Genomic DNA, 22500 nt, shown 5'->3' with positions numbered 1-22500 from the left:
TTTAACAACAACATACAAACAAAACAAAAATATGATAACAACTTTCAGAGTAATTGATTTAATGTCCGGTAGAATCTCTTTGTTTTGTCTCGATCTGACGCTTTGTGACAGAATATTGAGGGGATATTGTATTGCAAGCAGAAAAATATGAAATAAAACAAATGAAACTGAATTTAACAGTAATCTATAAATAAAAGGATATCAAACAGAATGATAAATTTGAGAACAATCCTCTTTCTTTTTGACTTCCGGATGTCTGCAGCGATTCACAGAATTCCATCATAAAAACAATATAACAATATTCCGAATATAATGAAAACAAATTTTCATTAACATCCACAAAGCTGGTATTATTTTCCCGTTGAAAAAATACTGTTTCCCGAATACACGAATTTTTCTGCAATTTCGACGTAATCGTTAGTTTTACTTCGCATTGTCTACCATGTGATATAATAAGTATTATATAATTTAATTTATGTCCTTTTAAAGCGAAGAAATAAGTACGATCTTTTAAGGAAAAAATCGTAAAAAAATTTATTATAGTTAAACGTCTAATTTTCCTAGGAATATTCGCATTGGCTATGGAAAAATAAAAAGGAAATACCGAATGTGCGGTGAATAGAATAAAATTGTTCAAAGAATTTAAAAGAATGTACGATATATCTTAAATAGTTAATCTTTCATACTCTGCGCGTCAAGTCTCCGTCCATAGTGCAGTTCAGCGTTCACCAAAACTGTACGAAAGAATTTTAGAATAGCACACGTTTGAATGAGATTCCTATGTATGTATATTTGATAAATTGAACCAGAATGCCTCTTTGTACACCCTTTCGTGCACGTCTGATGAATTAGACGAACGAAAATATGTGTACGCTCGCGGAGCGAAATTTTTGTTTGCCCGTTGTACAAGCAAAGCGACGCGATGTTAGAATGTCCGCGAGATGTCAGACGTTAATGTAGAAACGCGAAGCGCATTTGCAGCGTCGGTTGTCGTCCATCATCGTCTCCGCGCGCGAGTTACAACAAGCTACAAGCCGACGTGTTCGTGTAAAGCAATTGCCATTACACGGTCTCTTAACGTTTTCTCCAGGAACGCTCGTGTTCATTAATAACGAAGACGCAATTAAAATTTTATACGTCGGCGAGGTTACATTAATGAATTATTCATGCGGAATACGCGTGGTTTTGCGTCTGTAACGTACGTTACTTTGTAAGATTTCTTGCGCCGCAATTTTAAAGCTGGCTCTGACCCACATACGGGGTGAAAAGTTCAATATCCTTGAAATAGAAGTAACCTCGAAGCATGGTATATGTCCAATAATGTCCTCTGTGTTTTTCTTTTTTTAACGAACATGCACGGGAAGAGAGCAGGCCGAAACGATTTTCCTCAAAATCGAGCGTTTCGCGACGTGGAATAAATTTCTATCCAAATGTTAAATATTAAAAATATTTCTAATTATTTAAGTGATAATTTTGTTCGTTCGACTGTTACTAAATAGATTAGTCATCGGTTAATACGTTTTGTGATTTTTTTCAAAAAACATACTTTCATCTAAATATCGATATTGTTCGTTCGCTTGTTATTAGGTGGATTAATCATCGGTAAAGCCAGCCTATCGTTTGCTCATATAATTAACAATAATCACAAAGCGTGTGTGATCTAGCCAAGCACAAACGAATGCCATTAACGCTGTTTAACGTGACATTTAATCGAACCCGATGATGTAGAAGTTGATCAGGCTTTATGCGCAACACGCAATGACCCGTTCGAGCTTCGCTAGCGCAGATTGGGGACCTATTGAGCCTTGTTCGACGCGGTGGCAGCTCGCAGGCCCTGATTTGATACGAATAGAGCACGATTGGATCTCATTCGATACGGAGCCGATTGGATCGTATTCAATTCCCGATACGATTTCGTTTGAATCTCGTCTGATACAGTAAGACCCGATTGGACCACGTTTAACGTCACAAAACGAGCCTTTCGTCGACGAGTCGGGTCATTAGAAAGATATTTCAAGAATTTATGAATACGATAGCGGCGAGCGTGGTGAATTAAAATGCGTCGCCGTTGCGATCCAGAGGCTGTAGTTAGTTCGCTCGTCTGGCCTAACGCAGTAGCGTTCTACTGTGGCTACACGTGCCAACGATGTATCACTGGATTCGTGTCACTGCAAGATACCCGCGAATCACACGAGAACTCGATAGCACGCAGTTTCTTTCGAATTTAATCGCATTTAAGTCTCGATGAGTCCAACGGAGTAGAGTCGTGTTTCGTTTGCGGCGAGTTGTGCAGGTGGTTACAGTTTGCCACCGGCGGCAGGTAAGCAATACGAGTCGTGGCTCGGCAGTTCTACCGATTTCAAAGAGAAGCGATCAAGTTCTGGAAGACCGAATGTCAGGTCGAATTATACCCGTTTCAAAGAGTTTCCATTGTCCTCTGTGTAACGTCGGACCGACACCCGATCGAATTCCATCGTTCCACCAGTGGCTCGCAGCCACCTTATGACAAATTCAGTCCAACTCAAACGCGAACGCAAGACGCTGCCTTCTACCATAATCTCTTTATTAATTCTTACGGTGGTCATTCGCCCCTTTGCCTTTTTGAGTTTCAAACGTCCGGCGATTATATCCGATAATCCGAGTGTCGATGCACTTTTTTCGAGACTATAAATCGAAGCGTCGGTGTCAATACGTCGACTCGCGTTGCCACATACCGGTTTCAAACCGTCTGTCGGCAACGTTTCCGTTTGCTGGCGGATTAACAGGGATTATACTGTGCGCAGGCTATCGGCGAGGACACTCACCACCTTTCGGCCATCACGATGCCAGGAACGTGCTCGATGACCGATGCGGTCAGAATCGTCGACAGTTAGTGATGCGGAGGAGCAGGTTGTCGGCTCGCCGATGGCTCAGGTCACCAGCAGTATGCCAGTTCTCGAACCCAGGCGAGATCCGGGTCCTTCGCGAGGACTTCTGATCGGCGTTCTCCTCTTACTGTCTCTGCCACGGTGTCACTGCTTCGACTTGGGTAAGTTAAACGTTTACTTATGGCAGACGTCGTGTTCCTTTTAACTTAGGGTATCTCCGTCGAGATGGATTGAGGAACTGTTTCTGATACCATAGATACTTTACTGCAACGACTTTGATTCATTACTCGCGTTGTTGAATCTCGATCTCGACTATCTTAATTATCTGATTATTTTTGAGACCGGTTTTCTTAACTGTGTTTCTGATTGCTGTGAGAGGATCGTAGACGTTAATAAATTCAAGAGTTAAGTCACACTCGTTTATGATAATGAATATCTTCTTTTCCTTTAAGACATGGGAAACGATGATCGTAAAGATGATATTTAAATAAAAGTTCTTGCAATAAGAATTAGTATCGTGGAGTAAACTTAAACTACATAGTTGCAGAAAATTTTAACTACTTTTAGTAATTAGTTTTAACTAATACTAAGCAGTATATATATAAGCTATAATAATAATAGTTACTGCTAATAATAAAAATTTAACTACTTCTAACTACTTCTATAATAATAGTTATTACTAATAATAGTTACTATTTTTATTATTACTACTAATAATAATAGTTACTACTAATAAAAAATTTTAACTATTTCTAGTAATTAGTGTATATATAAGCTATACTAATAATAATAAGCAGTTTCGAATGAATCAAAAAAATCAATTTAATAAAATAACTTTTTCATAAATCTTTGGAAGGGATAGGTTGCACACATATGACTTTATATGTAAGACTCGTAAGGTATACGATAAATTTAAAATATTTTTGAAAACTTTCCATAGTAACTTCTGTCTCCTCAATTGCTCGATAATGCATAATCGAAATATTAGGTTCGCCGATTGAAATTACCAGTTGTTGTAAATCTGCTGTTAAAATTATTCAAATTGCTGAGATTGTCAGTCCCTAAGCAATTCTTCATAATGCAAACATTCATTTATCTTTCTATCACCAAGAGTTGATATCCCGCGGAGATTGAATGATTAAAAAATTCTGTAATTCACCGGTGATCGTTCAACAATAAATATGACCGTCGTCGAAGTGAATTTCGACCGATTGCGAGGGAAAGGAGAAGAACACCCTGCTCTATGGGTACCTGTGGTCCGTCGTGGAAAACGTATACCCGGTGTCGTGTAACTCATGGTTCATGGAGGGTCATTTCGCCAGATAAAGGGAGAGAAAGACGAAACGAAGGAAAAATATTGTTCCATTTGTGCGGCGACTATTCCACGGAAATGAATTTACCTTGGTTTCCGTGTCTTTCTCGTTGTCTTCCCGGCAGTAATATCGCCGGATGCTAAAGCGGAGAAAAATTATTCTGATATTTTTTTTCTCCCCCTTTGTTCTCGCGTGTATACACACACACACACACACATAGACACACATAGGGGAACACACTACTTGGCGAGGTTAAAGCGGGAAGGGCGGTAAGCTACACGACGTGCAATGCCTCCGGGGATTCTGCACGGATTTCTTTTCCCTTGATACGATACGGGAGAGAGGTAGAAGTGCAAGAAGAAACACGCGAGAGAGAGAGAGAGAGAGAGAGAGAGAATTTCCCGAAAGTCGGGCTGTAAAATTTAAATTTTTCTACTGCGCGCATATCGGGAGCAGCGGGATGCAAGCACACTGTTACGGGTGCCACTCTCGCCAGAGTAATATACAATTACTACGGCGTGGTGCACAAGACACGTAAACCGAATGCGATCCCTGGAACGCGACGCGACCCGCGCGAAAACTTCATTGATTTAGCATATTTTCTCGGCATTCAGCCTGCAAATTGAAGGGAAATTACACATACATGTGCGTGTGTAACCGGCGCGTTACGGAGCTCGCGGGATGAATTTGCAAAGAGGAACGAACAACGTATTTTTCACGCCCGGCAACTCGCTAACTGCGATCTTCGTGTTATTTCTGATTTTCGCTTGTTGCGCGAGACGCGTCTATCGTATATCGTCATCCCGGAGCTTAATTCGCGTTTCGGTTTAAACCACGGGAACGGGGGACGACAAAGTGTGACAGCAAATAACAAAACATCGGAAAACGAATCTCTGGACGAAAATTTCTAGCTTCCAGTTACGTGCACCAGACATACATACCGGTAACGTCTGCGACCGTTTGTAAAGAAGCCTGTCATTATGCAGAAAAATTAATATTCATCGTTTTCCCCACGGGGAAGGGCCGCAACGGGGCCACACGCTCGGTTTCTATTGTACGGCCGCGAATGAAATGTCAACGGCACGATGAATTAACAATACTATCTAATGGCTGCTCAGACGCAGACAGCATTGTGCCGATTCATTCTCTCGCGTTACTACTCTGTCTACTGTCTCTTATTGCTTATCGTTCACCAGTGATGTTTTTAATGCCACGAACATTATCGCGAATGGAAAGAAGTACAACACCAGCGCCAATCGAAAGCTTGGATACGCTTCTATTGCATCATTGTATTTTATACTGTTTCGTACATTACCATTTCGTATTAACTTTTGAACTATTAAATTAGAACCACTCGCGCAATGTTCTATTTTTTTTTTTTTTGTTTTACTTGAAAATTTCACTTCTCATTTCTTCTTTTCCCTACATTAGTTCATTTTTTATTCTTGACGTTTTTGCGAAATAGTCAAACTATGTCTGCATATTCTGCAGATGTTTAATAGAATATTTTAGAATATTCTTGCGTTTAATATCTCGGTGGTTAATAAAACTTTCTAATTTAATTTCGTTCAAACGTTTCTACTTTATTAAGAACATTTAATACGTTGAAAATTGTGAGTTCGGTATGTTCACTTTTTGTGCACAATGTACTGAAATAAATATTTGAACCAAGAAAATTACTATAAATATTAGGAATATATACTGGTGCTGGAAGATGAACTACAAGTATGTTTGTTCAAATTTCTGATCGGTATATATCATTTATGGTACCCGCGATTCACAATGAAACTCTCTTCTTCGTGTATTTCTTCTCTCAATTTTTATTGCATTCCACGCGTCCTCGCATCCACGATTAATTCTTCAGTTTATTCTATTTGAATTATTCGGATTATGTGCATTGAAAACGGAGAAAAATAGTCGGTTCTACTGCCTTTTCAGGTGACTTTAATTAACACGGAATAACATCGAGACTGGTCCCCGATCGATAGATTTTTCGGTATTCACGAATCAATAGCGAAGAAAAATAGCGTCAAAGAGCAATCTTTCGAATTGTAAACAAATTTGCGTTTCACCCTAGCGAGAACCGGTTGCCGATTTATTTTATTTTATTTTATTTATTTTTATTATTTTATTTTATTTTACTGCAACACGCTCATTGTTTCGTCCGCTTGTTTAATTAATCCGCTTGAACAGCGAAAAGCAACGAGCATTGGTTAAGAATTGGCCGAGTTAACAGATCCCGATTCTACAATTCGAACAGAATTCTAATTGCGACGGAACGTTTCTGTGCTCAGTGCTGTTTACCTGTTCAGAATGGAAACGATCCTTTTACGCTAGATTTTGCAACCGAAGAAGATTATCAATCATTAAACAAGCTTTCTTTGTATTATTATCGAGAGAAACAGAAGCAGAGGAATGTATTTTCTGGAGATAGAAATAGAAAGAAATAGAAAATATTCTTACGTATGACGCAGCTGCGTTTCATTATATAAGTCACGCGGGATTTATTTATTTTTTTGATGTAAACTTTGTGCGTACTTCACACAATCTACATCATGTAGATAATATTTTTATAAGTATATATATATATATATATATATATATATATATATATATATATGTAATTTTCAGTAACAATCTAATTGCGTCAATCGATACTTCCGTCCCCGATATTTTCACAATCAGAATTATGTCTACATTCACGTCAATGAAGGACCAAGCCTCAATCATTTCAGGCAGTAGATTTCGAATGGAGTTCACTAACCGTATAACGAAGTCTAATTGTTCTATCTAAAATAGCGCAGCGGAGCAAAGAGCCGTTCCCCGCAACTCTCCTTGTTACAAGAACGAACAGAGACGCACGTCGGTTGCAAATGACAGTTGCTTAGAATAGCACGGAACTGTACATCATCTAATATTCGTAGCAAGACGCTCCTTCCGAACAAACCTTCGCACGAAATTCTGATCGTAGGGACAACGAACATAGTTCATACGTGCAGTTTATACGCGTGCAATACAAATGTCCCTTTCTTCCGTAGCATGTTCGTGCTACTGACAGATTAGAGTGATATATTTCGCCCCTCCCCTCCCCCTCTCCGCAATCTCGAAGAATCCACAAGGCGCCGGAAGTTCCCACCGAATAATTTTTGGACGAGGGAAAAACACCTGCGCGAGCTACAGTTGGATCCAGCGAGCTACTCGTCGATCCTTTCTGCCGTGAGTTCGATAATTACGGCTCATCTCGGGCCGCAGTTTGCCCCAGTAATAGACGCTGCATAAAGAGGCGTAGTCGGTATTCCGGGAAGCGCGATCGAAGTTACGCCGACACCCAGGATGGCGACAGTTCCAAGGATTGAATTGCAAAGAGAACTAGGCCATGCCTATCTGACAAAGTGCAGTTCGCGCGGCGTAGACGGGCGTGCATATCGGCAACCGGTGGAACAATGGACCAGCGTGTTGCGCACGGCGAATGTTTTATTCCAGCGAGCAATTATGCCAATGTGCTTAGAGTTTCCAACGTCTGTGTGCGGCCGCCGTCGCCAGTTTCATCCCTCTGTCGATGCACGGTGTTATACAATCGCGAGAAGTTAATTTACCGCGTAGGTACCTGTCTGTGTTTGTTGCTGTTTATTGGACTTTTACGATTAAAATTCCGTCCTGTTTTCTTGACAGTTTTTAAACGTTGTGTTACTATGGGTAACAGTAACAGTTGTAATTTTTATCGTACGATTAAAATTGTCCTGTCTTGACAGTTTTTAAGCGTGACTTGTGTTACTATGGGTAACGGTGACAGTTGTAATTTTTATCGTGCGAGTAGCAAAGGGAGAGAAAGCAGGAGATAGTGGAGTTAGTGTGCAAATCTAATCTGGACGATTTCGTTTGGTTCTTCTATTCTACGAATATATCTGAAGTTGTGTCAACTATGTCGGGATTTGGGTGGTTTAGAGAGCGGATGAAATACCTAATTGAGAGGTCCCATACGTCTCATAGATCCCTGTCTAATGAATAAAATTTGTTCCTGCTTATGTGAAAAACATTGTTGAAATTGTGTCTTCAACAGAGCAACAGAGCAGTTTGCATTCGGACGATTAAATAACAATTTACGAATAATGATGTTAACAAACCCACAGCTTAAGTGTTTATTCATCGAACCAGTCACTCTAGACCACCTAATGTTTTCTCTTTGAAAAAGCTACGCAATCAGACGATACTCGTTATTATTCCGTCATTCGGGGGGGGGGGGGGGGGAAAGTTTTGTTAAAAGTTTCGGGATTTAAACGGAATCGTCGATTTGTCAATGCACTTGTCTACGTACCTGACAGTGAATAGTTAAGGGAGAGAGGGAACTAGGTCCGACGAGAGAGGTGAATTCAAATTAACGTAAAAGCAATTATTAGTTCGGTGAGGGGGAGGATGAGAGGGAGGCGGGGGGAGGGGAAGGACATTTTAAGTTAACAGGGTACGTTAGCCAGAACTGTTGGTTTATTGTTCCTGGCCGATGTTAAGCGTTTATCGAAAGGAGTTCGTTCTGATTGTGTTTTGGGAATGATTGTTGAACGTGAGGAACTGCAAACAATCTCCCACGAAATTGTCCTAAACAGAGCTCGGTGAATGAGTCACGTACTCCTGTTAACTGCTTTGCAATATCGACTTGCGTTCCCGCTTAGGCGCTGTTTAATCGTTCTGTTGGCAGAACGTTCTCGATTTTACTATTCCCTCCTTTTTGTTTTATTCATTCTTCGGTGTATAATGCGCCGTCGACTTTCTGAAAATCGTTATCGAACGCTATCGGCGTTGAACGAAATTCCCCCCTCCCCTCCCTCCCACCGGGACGATAGTGTTCGAATATTGAAAGTAAATTCGCACGACGCATAAATACCGATCGTGGTACGGAAATTTCAGATTTTCGCGGACCAATATCGTACCATCATCGAGATTGAAATTTTTTAATGGTAAAAGAAACTGACAAATTGACACTATCACGGATACGTAAGTTTCAACGAATTTTTTACTATCCAGTCTTTCACCGTGTTAGGCAATTTCTTTTTTTTTAAATTATTTTATTATTTGAGTTTTTGTATTTTTCTCGCATTTTTTTCAAAAATTCCAAAATCTAGAATTCTCTCCTGGTTTCACAACGTGCTTGTAAGTGAACAATGTTGTAATCATCATTAGATTTTTATGAACATGGATGATTAAAAGATGGAACCCAAGAAAAAATTATTTTTTGCACGTAGAGTTATAATTAATAGCCTTTTTTTTTGGATATTTCATACATTTTTGCATGTTACGTACATTTCTGTATCTTCGAGTTCTTCACAAATGTATGATACATTAATATGTGAGACCTCTCAGGAATAAAATTGATAGTTTCGCGTTTCACAAAGTTATTAATTTAATAGTCACTAGGTACCAGTATGAACTTCGCAGAAATTAAATCGATCAACTCCAATTTTTAGAAAATATTATTATTTCAGGCTCATCACTATGTAAGCTGTTCGAGCTCGGAGGCGAGATCAATTCTATATTTTATGATTATTAAATTATTGATTTAATAGTCACCACTTTGTGAGTCTCTTGCATCGTTAGATTGATCATTCATATTTTATTCAGATTCATATTTTATGAAGTTCCCTTTTATCCATCGATGTAGCACGTGTCAAGGAAAGAAATTCTATTCCTGTAAATTTTTTTCATTATTGAGAAATTACAAATTTCAAGAGAAGTTTCTTAAAATGTGATCAGCACTCTGAACAATTCGTAACATTTCAGATCAATTTTCACTCGAGCATTTTAGTCGTGAAACCAAAGTTTTCTGTTGCACGGAAGCAGAAACGTATTAACGCAACAAGCGAGAACTCGCACCACGTTTTTAGTAAAAACAATTACGCTCAGCAGTGTCACACGGAACCGTGATTCGCGCGCAAAATTAGAAAACCAAGTCTATTCCCCCTCTCTCTCTCTCTCTCTCTCTCTCTTTCTCTTTCTCTTTCACTTTGTATATATATGAGACAATATACATACAAAATAGAACGGTGATGCAAGCGAGTTTGTAGAATTTGAGGGAAGTAAGAAGCCAGCGCGAAGTTTCAACGTAGCAACACCGAGTCACCAACATGTACAGAAACTAAGTGTATTGCCGGTATACGCATGACAATCGCAGTCGGTGGAATATCAACTCAAGTTGCGCAACTGCGACTTGCCAGCGACCTGTATTATTTTGCAACTTCAACGTTTTCAACGTTAAATCATCCTCTCGAACAATAACAATTTCTATGTACATATTTCCCATCAATTCGACCGATTTTAGTTCTTCCATTTGAAAAACTAACAGAAACACCGCGGTTGAACCAACAAACTCAGCTAAAAATTCCAAAAACTTCGTATTGTACGAATGCCAGCAGAAGCAGAGTAGGATACACTTTTATTTTTATCGTTGGAATTGAAGGAGCAGTTATGAATGAAAATGAAAGCCCGTTGCGAACGTTGCTCGGCGAAAATCATCGTCGCTGGGCGTGGTAGATCTCGCAAAATATCAGCTAATACCGCGAGTCCGTTGCATTTTGCAGTTTTGAAACTTTCCAACGTAACTGCTGTATCGTGGCTTGAGTATACGTGGTGCGTTATAGGCTAGCTCGTGCTACGTCAATTTACTGCAATTGGTTGTACTTCGTCTCTCCTGCACACTGCCATTTTATTTTAACCAGCTATTCGCCGATTCGAACAGGAAGCAAAAAAAGGATTTATAGGTTTCGTCGACCATTGGATTCCGGTTGTCTGAGCTAGCGACACTGAATTGTGATTCACAGTGACAGAGATCTCGTGATAAATTTGATTGTTATCATTCTTTAATATCTCATCCGAGAAAATAATAGTTGTGGCATGAGAATTACTTGATAATTAGCTGTAGATTTCGTGATGAATTTTGTTGTGATTATTTTCTATCATTGTTTCGTTATTTTCTGGTGTTTTGACAGCAAGCCAGTTACGGTAGTAATTATTATATATATTTAATATATATTATTATATAATTATTATATATTTATATATATTATATATATTCAATAATTATTATATATTTTAATTTTTAAAAATAAGATATAATGATCAAATTAGTAATAACATATGCATAGTATATTAATAATTAAATATATATAATATATATATATAAAGAATTGGGCAAAATAAATATATTCACCTGTTTATCATGTCTTATTATAAAATAATATAAAATAATTTCAAGTCAATCTGCCCAATGAATAATTTAATGGCTGCAGTATAATTGTACAAAAGGTAGCATAATATATAGATTTTTAAATGAAATCCGGAATGAAAGGATTAATAAAATATATACTGTCTCACATATAAATTATGAATTGAAGAGTTTAATAAAATGTTAAAAATGTTTTTTATGGGGCGATAAGACCCTATGGAAGAGTGAAAATCATCCGGTATATCTTAAGGAAAAGAATTAAGATAGTGCGAGATATTTGGTGGCAGGTTACGGTCGTGTTTTATCGTCACCGTTGTTTCGCTCTTTTTCTTGTTTACCGCGGTCAACGGGCAAACTTTTACGATGGGGAAGAGACCGAGAATGGAAGTTCGATTGTAGTTGACCGGCATACGTCGATTGGGCTCCCTCGTGTGCGCGCGTGCAAGTCACACACCCCGGCGACGACTTTCATTCTCGAGGTGTTTTCACGCGGATCCCACGCAAACGTTCCGCCTGTATGTTTTGCGGTAAGATGGCAGTCTCCGGAACGAATTGAAAGTCCCCGGTATAAATCTCAAAGCGGAATTATACGGGCGTCGATTCTATTAGAATCAACACGACGATTGAAAACAGTTTGTTTGTTGTCAGTCAAGCTTTAATTGGCACTGATTAAACCTGACTCACCTGAAAAATCGCTGCCTCTGTTCATTCATTATATAATAATTATATTAAAATATATAATCCTTATTACAAATAATATTAAATTATTATATAATTATATATATAATTATTTTATATAATATATACATATCCTTATTTTATATAATATATACATATCCTTATTTTATATAATATATACATATCCTTATTACAAATAATATTAAATTATTATATAATTATTTTATATAATATATACATATCCTTATTACAAATAATATTAAATTATTATATAATTTAATATATTTTCGCACGAACCGATTCCAGCTTAGCAATCGATTCGGAGCGATTTAAAGCGGCTGATATTTATTTGACAAAACACACACACACACACACACACACACACACACACACACACACACACACACACACACACAGATCAGAGTCCTGACTGTAACGGCGTTTCCAATCCTTTCAGGACAATGTACCGCGGCACTGGGCATGGAGAATGGCGAAATCCCCGATGAAGATATATCGGCCAGTTCTATGTACGATCCCAGTCTTGGCCCGAAACATGCCAGGTAAGTGAACAATGATATCGCGAAATGCTCGACTGCAGTACGGTTAAGTCGGCCATTTTGATTTAGCGCTATAGTTTCGGGCTTTGTTGAACGCGCGCAACTGCCGCCGCTTGATCGCCATTAATTGATACGAAGGATCTCTCGCTGGAAATTCAAATTCCTTATTAAAACCGGTGATATACCGGTTGACCTACTTTCTTTGACCGGCGGTGACTGAGTCCAGCGTGGAAGAAAAATAATTGTATTATAATAACTCGAGAAGCCAAAATATTCAATGTGAAAATTTGTTTCTAGTTTCGAATTTAATTTCGTGAGGAGGGGAATATAAATGCACAAGCTTTCGGGTAAAATCGTACACGTTAAATTAAATATAACATTTGTAAATACATTCCTTAACGTAGATTAACATACGCTCGAGTAATTTAGAAAGCTGAAGTAATTCCATGAAACGAAAATTCTGTCTACGTGAGGAAAGAAGTGTATTATTGAATTAAATCTGATCCGGTCACCGTCGTGCGCGCGAGCACAAAATTATCCGCTGGAAATTTAACGAGAATTAACCAACGTTTACGTTTTTAGAACTGCATTTATACACTCGTTGCGAAACGAATTTATTTATATAATTAGAATTCATGTGTTGGAATTGGAGCTCTGCTAACAATTTTTCGTTTCTATAACAGTAGTTCGGATTCGAGCATGTGCGTTCGTAAAAATTTCGTTTTCTAATGACTGGTATTTAGATAAAATAATTCTGCTCGTAACAGTTTTCAACTAAGAATCGTCTTGGCTAGCTTGGTTAATCCTTATAAATAATCTTTCAACTTCTTTACGTCAAGAAAACAAGTAGATTCCCGCTGGTCTTGATAATTTGCAAAGAAAAAGAAAGCCAAGGAAAGTTGCAAAAGTTGAAGATACGAGTCCAAGAAAGTTGTACGATTGTATCGCGGCTCTTAATCCTCCACTGTTGAAGAGATACTGAAAGAGCTTGCCCTAAAAGTTAGAGCAGCAAGTAGGCAGTCACGTTGAACATTGTCCAACATTAAAAATCCAGTTTTACTCGATTTTGCTCGACCCTTGTCCCTCTTCCTCCCCTATTGTACAATTAGTTAATAACACGATTCTTTCTACTCCTTTCTTAACCCTCGCGCTCGTATATTGATAAAAAGAACCAAGCTTGGATGCATTTTGTTTAGAAAAAAAAGTAACAATGTAAATTCGCGCGTAACATCGAAATAAAATAAAAAAAATACTGTTCGCCGTAACAAAAAAATAATTTAAAGTCCGAAAGATGAAGAAACGTCGCGACAACCTAAATACGCTGGGGACTCGGCGGTAGAGGTTAGGTCCCTTACGAAATGGTTTCGCAATATCTAACAATACGCTCGTTCGAGCGTACAACGTTTAACTCGGCCAAGTATGTATGTCGAACGCAACAGCTCGTTTCCAAAACGGTGGAAATAAATCTCGGGTGTTAGAAGGATTAAGCTCGATAATTCGACGTCCGCGGCTCGCTAAGTCCCTGGTAATTGCGTCGGGATTCTTTCTGGATCGCGTGACGCGCGCGAACGTTTCAACAACGCGGCTTCGCATTTAACGAGTCCACTAGAGGCGGCTGTTCGGTTTGTTTCTTATTTCTTTTTTACGCGACGGCGAGATTAAAATCTCCTGGCTGGCAGAGGCGTCCCGTTGTCGTACCTTGGCATTTAACATTTTCAAACGGCAGAGAGCGTCCTGGAAAACAGGCTTGCGAAATTCTGTTATCGCGAGTCCGGAGACGCGTATCAGATATCGAGCCCGAGGGATGCGAGAACGTGGCTCGTAAATTGCTAATGTTGCCCTGTAATGTCGAGTCACGCTCGCGGTGCTAATCGCTGCTTCGATTCAAAAGAGAGAACACCTCGGCGGAATTTGAACTTCATTGAAGATTAATGGATGCAAATTATGTGTAACGTTTTCGACACTTTACATCTGACACGGCGTAGCAACATCGAACGCCTGCCTCGGTACATACAGTGGCTCGCCTAGAAGATTCGCGTGAACGATTCATGAAAATAATCAATTTGTGTTCATAATTACTTTCATAATTGGAAAATTTCATTGGTACTGTAATCACGTACAACTTATTATCATATCGATGCGATTTTTGAAAATGTACATTGAAGTTGCAACAAAATCTTCAAACAGTCGATTGTCAGTTGCATTGATAAATCTGAACATTCTCAGCATCGCTATTTAGTTTATTTTAAATTTTACTAAACATACGTTTGCGCTAAATTACTGGATCCAAATTTTTCTAGTACAAGTAAATCATGTCGAAAGAAACATTTCATGTAACGTAACAATTTTCAAAGTTTCACGTTAGCCACTGTGAAAGCAAGTAACGTGCAAGAAACAGAAAAAAAAAAAAAAGAAAATTAGGGAAAGTTTGACAAAGGGTAGCTTCGAATCGATCCTTCTCCAGGTTATGGAAGTCGCGAGTAACCTCGTTCGAAGAAAAATCGCGAGGCCAGATTAACCTTGATAACACTTGGAAGCCGAGTGTCTATCGTTTGTCAAAAAGAGGGATCGTCTTCCTGACGTTTTTACCAGCGATATTACGATCTTGATTCGTTCGGCGGCGTCGGACAGCTGACAGCCAAATCGATTCGGCACATTTACGAACCGAAGCAATTTATGAGGGTCGCTGAAAACGCATCGCGGGAATCGTCGATCGATGTCTATTAATAATGCGTTTCAGTAGTCTCCGTTTCGTGAAGTTAAAAGTAACGTTGGCCGAGGCACGACGAGCGATAATTCAATATCGAATCGAACTCTTAAACTCTTAAATGTCGGTGAAATATTCAAATATTCAAATTATCAAATGTAGAAAATATCATATATATTATCTCTAATCTGATAATTGATGATTAGACTGAGATATGTTATTAATGATATCTTGGGGGCGGGGGGGGGGGGGTGCAAAGGTTTTGCTACGTTTTTGAGGAAGGATTTTATTGATTCTATGAAGGTATTTAATTTTATTAAAAAACAAAACACAAACGAAATTAATAAACAGACATTCGAGACATTGTATTCTTCGAAATTTCGGTTTTTCCGTAATGGCGACTTATTTTTACAAAATGATACATTTATCGGCTCTCTTCCTTTCGAGAGAATGTCACGTAAGAAAATAACAAGATACAATCACGAGAAACAAGTAAATTATAAATATTTTCCAATGGTTCGGAATAGAATACGTTATTCACAGCCATATTCCATAATCGATAATCAATGAAACAATCTTTCGCACCCCTTTCGTATTCCTTCCTTCTTGACTTTGTCAAACAAAATTCCGCTCGACACGATCTCGCGGAGCTAAGGCAGAAAACAATTTATAAACTCCGCGAACTTGTTCGGTACCCGGACATGGGCAGAAAGCGGCGATACATAGTTCGGTTGTTTCGAGGGAGTTTGCGAGTGTGCACAGAGGCAGGCACGAGTCCGGCTCGGTGTAACGGAGGATGGAATCGAGGGAACGAGTGTGGGTGTTGCAGGGGCGGACGAGGAGGAGCCGGCCAGGGTGAACTCGACCTCTACAAATTACCTCCAATTTCGTGTAAATTCCTCGTTCCTACGTCAGCATAATACCTGTATTAGGACGGCCAGCTCGGGCTCTTAGGCGGCAATAAATCTGTATTAGGGCGAGGCGTTGCTCCTCTTAGCAAAAGGGGTGCAACGCCCCGTGGGCCTGGCTAATTTTTCACCACCGTGTCTCGTCTGCTACTCGCTCTGTCTACCAAGATCTCGACCTATATAGAATAGAAATAGAAATAGAAATAGAGATTGAAGTAGAAAGAGATAGGAGACGTTCGTCGACACCTTGTCCCCGTTTCGATTTTCACCCCCCCCCCCTCCCCCCATCCACCCTCTCAATGCTGTGATTCCGTGCGACGACGAATTAGCCGAGCAGTGGCCGCTAATTAGACCGCAATCGCGGCGCTCTAATTCGCTTCTGATTGTACGCCGGCGTCCCGTTAATCTTCCCCGTGGAATTCCCGGAATCAAGATTCAATTTGAGTTTCCGTAGTCGTTGGCCGCCAAAGAGAGAAGAACAATGGCGTAGCCAGGCGGCGAGATCTCGCGATCGGTAGAACCCCTTGAAATTCAAGACGACGAGATATCGACCGCGGTGAGTAAGGGCTCTCGGTGACTCGGCCCCTGTTTACGTCTATCGCGATACACGCGTGTGTTATCTCTCGGCGGAGATTGACGATAAGCCGGGACGTGCCACGCTAACGTACGATTATAATTACAGATGGAAGATACGTTTTCATTAGGAGATTCAGCCATGTACGTACGTATATTAAGATCGCGCCGCGTCGCAGCCGGAACACCTTTGATTCACCGGGTTAATTTATCGGTAAAATCGAGTTTTCGATGGCGAACGAGTTCGTCTAATTTCGCCCGCCAGATCAATGCCTTGGTTTATTACACTGTAATTTACCAAACTCCTTTAAGGGTGTAGCTTTATTACGTTGATGGGTAGATAGGTGTCGTTGCTGTTCCTTCTTTTTCTGTTACTTCTGTCGCGAGAAATGATCTGTCGACTAAAAGTACTTCTCCATTTGAGAGTCTCTCGCGAGAGTATTCTCTATTTCTTTCTCTATCTATTTTTTTCTCTCAAGCGATGTTCTCGGACAGTAACTCTCAGAAGTAGTATCCATTTGCGAGAAATACTCTCGAGAGCAACTCGCGACAATTTTACTTAAGTTAGACCAATTTTACAAATGGAGAAGTACCTTAACGCGGCCGACGAGTGCTGGATTTCACGTTCGGTTCCATGGTAGAGACTTGATTTCTCGCGGTTAAGAGACGAAATCAAAAAAAAAAAAAAAAAAAAATACAAGTAGTCACAGCTAATAATATTAAATAAATTACAAAAATTAATATTAAAAAGAGTTACACTTGAGATAAAAGTTGGGAAAAATTAACAGAACGACAAAGTTGTTGGTCAGAAATGTCGAAATAAAGCCCAACAATGTATTATGTAAAAGGTGCAGGCTGCAATTTGAGGATTAATGGGACAACAAAGGCCGGATCTGGATGGGAAATGAAGGAAACGTCAGCCAGGAATTACGGGAAACGTTTATGAATTTCGCAAAGAAATTTCAGCCGACGTTTCCGCCTTAAGCGCGCGATTTACGTTCAAAAGCGTCGCTCTGGATTGTTCGCCAGCGTAAACAAGGAAATTCAGCGAACGCGATCGTTTGTCAGAAATTCCGCGAATAAACGAAAGCAATCTGCTCAATTTCTCGAAGGAGCGGCGCAATTTTTGCGAGAGGTTCGGCTGTGAAACTTTAAGCAGCCCGCCCTGCCACGACGGGGGAGCCTGGCTTTTGTCTTCCGCAACAAACAATGTCGCGTTTTCGTTCGAGCGTTACAACTCTGACCTATATCCGGCTTTGTGCCGGGCGTTCTCGATTTTCCAGCGTGAAATATGCACTGCATTTCCATCGTATTGTTGCCGCACAAAGGTCCGTGGTGGCGTGGAAGCGACGGTTTTGTAATCGGCTAAAAAAATGTTTATCGAAAGGAAGCGCGAGAAAGAAACGTATTTGTCGTCCACTCGCCGTGTAAACCGTTTTATAGTGTTCTATCGCGACCACTCGGGTCCCGCGTGCTCGCCGACAACGCGTCAAGTGGAATTCCTCTGTCAACGAAGACAAAACGTCGTCCTCCGGAATTAATTCTACCATTGTGTCTTCTTTCCTTTTTTTTTTTTTTTTAATTTTCGATCTTTTGTCTACTCACGGGCATCAACAGATTTAAACTGATATTTGCCTGCCAAGACAATTGTTATTTTTATTTTAAGCTGGTCACTTGTTATCGATGGGATAAAATTTATTTGGGACGAACATTTTATTTGTCTAAAAATTCTTGGTTCCACGTTTCATTTCTACGTACGTTTCATTAAATCGTTATAAAAATGAATAATTTACACGCTCGTTGCATAGTAAAGTAATAAGAAAAAATAATTATCGACAATTTACATACACCGATACAAAGATGAATCACGAAATTTCCTCCACACGCCAGATTCCAAAGGAAAACGTGCGAGTCGCTCGAGTAAATTCACGCCAGATAGACTCGCTGAATGACACGCAAGAATACCAAGAGTTTTACATCGCGGGGACACTCGTTTCATTGGCAGAAAGCGAGGTTCGATAATGGCTTACGGGATGAGTATCTGTACGTGCTACGCGAGGGAAAAAGTTTTCGTTTTCGTGGCGAAGCTACTGGCCGTTCGTATCGTTTTAAAGCTGGCACCGGTGGAAGGCGTAGGGTGAATCTTGAAAGGCGAGTCGAAGCCAAGTGGGAGAAAGATATGGCAAAAACGGCAATGAAAGAGAGGTGAACGGCAATGAAAGAGAGGAGAACGACGAGGTGGAGATTGAAGGAAATAGAAAAAGGAAGAAAGAAAGGGAAGAAAGAGATCTTTGAGAAGCAGTGGCAGAAAGGGAAAAGGGGAGGTGGAAGCCGAGCATGACAGACCAAAATCTTCGACACGGGGTAGCACGGGGGGGAAGGGGGTGAAAAGGCGGAATCACGCAGACATAAAACGTCCTACGGCGTTACGTGCGCTTTCAGCGGTCGAAGCCAACGAAAAATGGTGGCCATATTCTCCCGACCTTCCAACCGGGGCTATCTTCCACTTTGTTACGATTCGAAAACCCCGCTGGCTCTGGTCCCTCTCTCGTTTCAGTGATTTATGAACCGACAACTACACCCTCCTCCGTCCTTCGCCCTCTCCCCCTACCCCTACCCCTTTTCTCGTCTGTCGTTTTAGTCTTTTCTTCTTTTTTTTTTCTTTTCTCTTTTTCTTTTTTCCACATCTCGCATCGCCAGGTACGAGTGGAAGTACCGTGGTCCCGCGTGGCACGACCAAGTCTCGATACGTCATATTATGCCTGGAAGAACCTGACAGTCTCGACGACGGCCTCTTACCACCCCACGTCGTCGTGCTGGTCGCGTGACGCCGTTGCTCGGTCTCATAAATCTTGGCTAGCCGCGCGCGAACTGCGGCCGTGTATCGACGTGAAACCACCGGTCGGGCTTTTCCACGAGGAGTTGGAGTTAGAGCGAGAGTCTCGAGCGGCTGGCCGGGGCGTATGCAGGGATTTTCGGAGCGCCAAGATCGGCCAATTGTTTCGATAAACGAAATTTACGCGCAGGATGTGTGAAACGCGGCTCGGCCGCTCGAAACGCCGGTCCATTCGCGGTCGTTGAACCGTCCACGATTTAGGGGACCGTCGGCGTCGGCCGCCGGAGTGTGCGCTATTTGGAAAAGAGATTTTGGAGGTGTATGGTTATCGTCGTTCCCAAATGGCTATACTGTAAGAGCTTCTTGCGATGGTATACGATAATAGGAGGTTTTCGAACGAACGGGGGACAATTTATCGACTGCCAGAGTAGCGTGCACGGTGATTTCCGTAAACGGTGAAGTCAACTCTGTAGTTTCGTTATTCGCAAAAGATCTATAATTAAAGATGTATAACTAGATTCTAGGTATTTTACAGTTTAAAATATTTTATGTATTTAAAAAAAAAAGAGATAAAGTTGTTTCACATGTATTATAACGACATTCTATGTGCCAACAGTGAATTTACAAAGATTAATTATCTTGTGATTAATTAAAGACACACGCAACTTAATATTAAAACTAAATATAAGGGAATTCAATCACATATTCAATTGTTAGAAGTAAATAGTTAAAATTATTAAAAAATAAAATGGTATAACTATTTAACGATAAAATAAAATAATTAAAGTAACATACAAAAGTATCATAGAAACGCATAGTTTGAATAATTCATTTAAAACAATTAAATTATTTTATTTTATTAAACGTTTGATATAATTTTCACAATGTTTCCATTACGATTGAGCAATTGAATCCATTATTTTATTCAATAATTCACGTCGTTTGTCTTAAATACATTGCTCAAGTCTGTTGTTATAAATTATTATTTAAAAATTATTACCCCGGCGATGCAGAATCTGCTTAAATCGATGTGATTTAATGTGACACGAAAATGATGCCTAAAATATAGAATAGGGTCAGATGATCCCTAAAATATAGAATACTTTCCAGAAGGAAAGGAATTCTTCTTTCCAGTTTCATGCTTGTTTTGAGAAATTCTACTTGAATCTAGAATGGAGTTGTCCGATAGTACGGATGAATAAACCGCGGACTTTTGTGGATTTTTTAATTTTCACAAACATAACTATTGACTTCATCTGTCAAAATCTATAGTAAATATGTATTTTCGTGTACATTTTTCGCATCTTTTCCAACAAATACTACAAAATACAGAGTCGGGCAAAGAACGTTTCGTTCAGCTCGCGATATTGAACGACCCACTAAGTTATAGGTAACAGAATCTGTACGATCGAAGTCACTCTTCTTAATATTTCATAAAAATAAACCGTTGGAAGTTTTATAGATACCTGGCCGATATCAATCGGTTATCATTAAACCAGGCGATCTTTAAAAGTGCTTTATCCACGGAAGCCATCCGCCGTACCGGCCCGTTTATACCGGCGAAACCTCTTTGTTTCCTGGCTCTCTGCATCCAAGCCGATCGGTTTCATTGCAACGAGAGCCAGATTCCCTTTATCCGTGGATATCCCTGATTCGCTCCGAAAACTCGGTGAAATTCTTATCGTAATTGCACGATCCTCGATCGTGGAATCGAGGTTATACTATCGACGACGCTCGTAACGATTGTAAAACAAGTAGTATTGTTTGCAAATAATTGCGAATTATTTCCTCCTCGTTTGAAGGTAATTGCACTTGACTCGATCGGTTAAATCTGTCGAGGATTCGTCCATGGGAATGGAAGCCTTTATCCATTTGACTCTCGACCGCTGGTTCTCGATTTTTGCTTCTGTTTCTCTCTACTCGCGATCTGACTGATCGACCCACTTCCCCGTTTTTTCAATCGTACAAAACCACTCGACATTCGGAATGATTCGTTCCGAAAGAGGAGGAAAAGAGCTACCGTTAAGATAACATCCAGCCTCGTTTTTAACAGCGACATTTCGCATTCGTTGAATTAACATACCAGTCGTTAAGATGTAACTGGGTCACGGGAGTATCGCGAGGTCGCGATAAGTCGGTTTGCGCTTTTTCCTCGGCTCGCTTGGAACGCCTTGCGATTTTCCACGTGTTCTTGTTTAACCGTGACGTACGATAGCGAAAAGTTTCTAGGGAATTTTCTTTTCTTATTTGTCTGTGTGAAAGAGGTGAAAAAGAGAAGCATGAATTGAAAGTGGAATTTCTTATGTGTTTCGGGAAAGTTGAATTTAAGCTACGTATTCTACAGATATTTCTTATCAAATTTATGAAAAATTTTTATAACTATATCATGTGTCTTGTATAAAACATTTTAACATGTGGAAAATATATTTATTGAATATCTATTAATAATATTTAGTATTGATATTTAATCAATTGTATCAGTGAGCCTCAACATTTAATAAGACCATTTCTAATTACTTATTGCATGCTAAAGACAACTGTTCATTAAATATATGTTAGCAATAAAAATCTTGTAACTTCTATGTACATTTTTCGATTGATTTCCAATTTTTACTTGTCTCTCGTTACAGAATTATTAAAATGAAATTAAAAAATGTTTTACGTAACACGTAAAAGTTATTCTGTTCAAACACTTTCGTGAGTCTGTATATTTTATGAACGTGATTATCATTAGAATACTCCACTGTAACCATAATTTTACTGTAAAATATATTGAATCTATTATTTATAATTTATTTAAATGTATTATTTAATATATATACAATATATTCATTTATATTTAATATAT

General features: G+C 39.6%; 1 protein-coding gene across 1 annotated transcript in view; it reads left to right on the top strand.

Moving 5' to 3' along the window:
* The first annotated feature begins 2700 nt into the window (after positions 1–2700).
* The window catches only part of LOC122537310 (alpha-1-syntrophin-like), a 40641-nt gene continuing 20841 nt past the window's right edge, over positions 2701–22500 (top strand). Inside the window, exons 1-2 of the mRNA XM_043670388.1 lie at positions 2701–3028; positions 12529–12631. Of these exons, the coding sequence (XP_043526323.1) occupies positions 2848–3028; positions 12529–12631 (284 nt within the window). The 5' untranslated portion in view covers positions 2701–2847. The remainder of the gene's footprint in view (positions 3029–12528; positions 12632–22500) is intronic.

The sequence above is a fragment of the Frieseomelitta varia genome, unplaced genomic scaffold, assembly GCF_011392965.1.
Source record: "Frieseomelitta varia isolate USP_RPSP 00005682 unplaced genomic scaffold, Fvar_1.2 scaffold_900, whole genome shotgun sequence".
NCBI classification, from domain to species: domain Eukaryota; kingdom Metazoa; phylum Arthropoda; class Insecta; order Hymenoptera; family Apidae; genus Frieseomelitta; species Frieseomelitta varia.
Note: the sequence above shows the minus strand (reverse complement) of the source record. Positions and strands in the feature narration are given on the sequence as shown.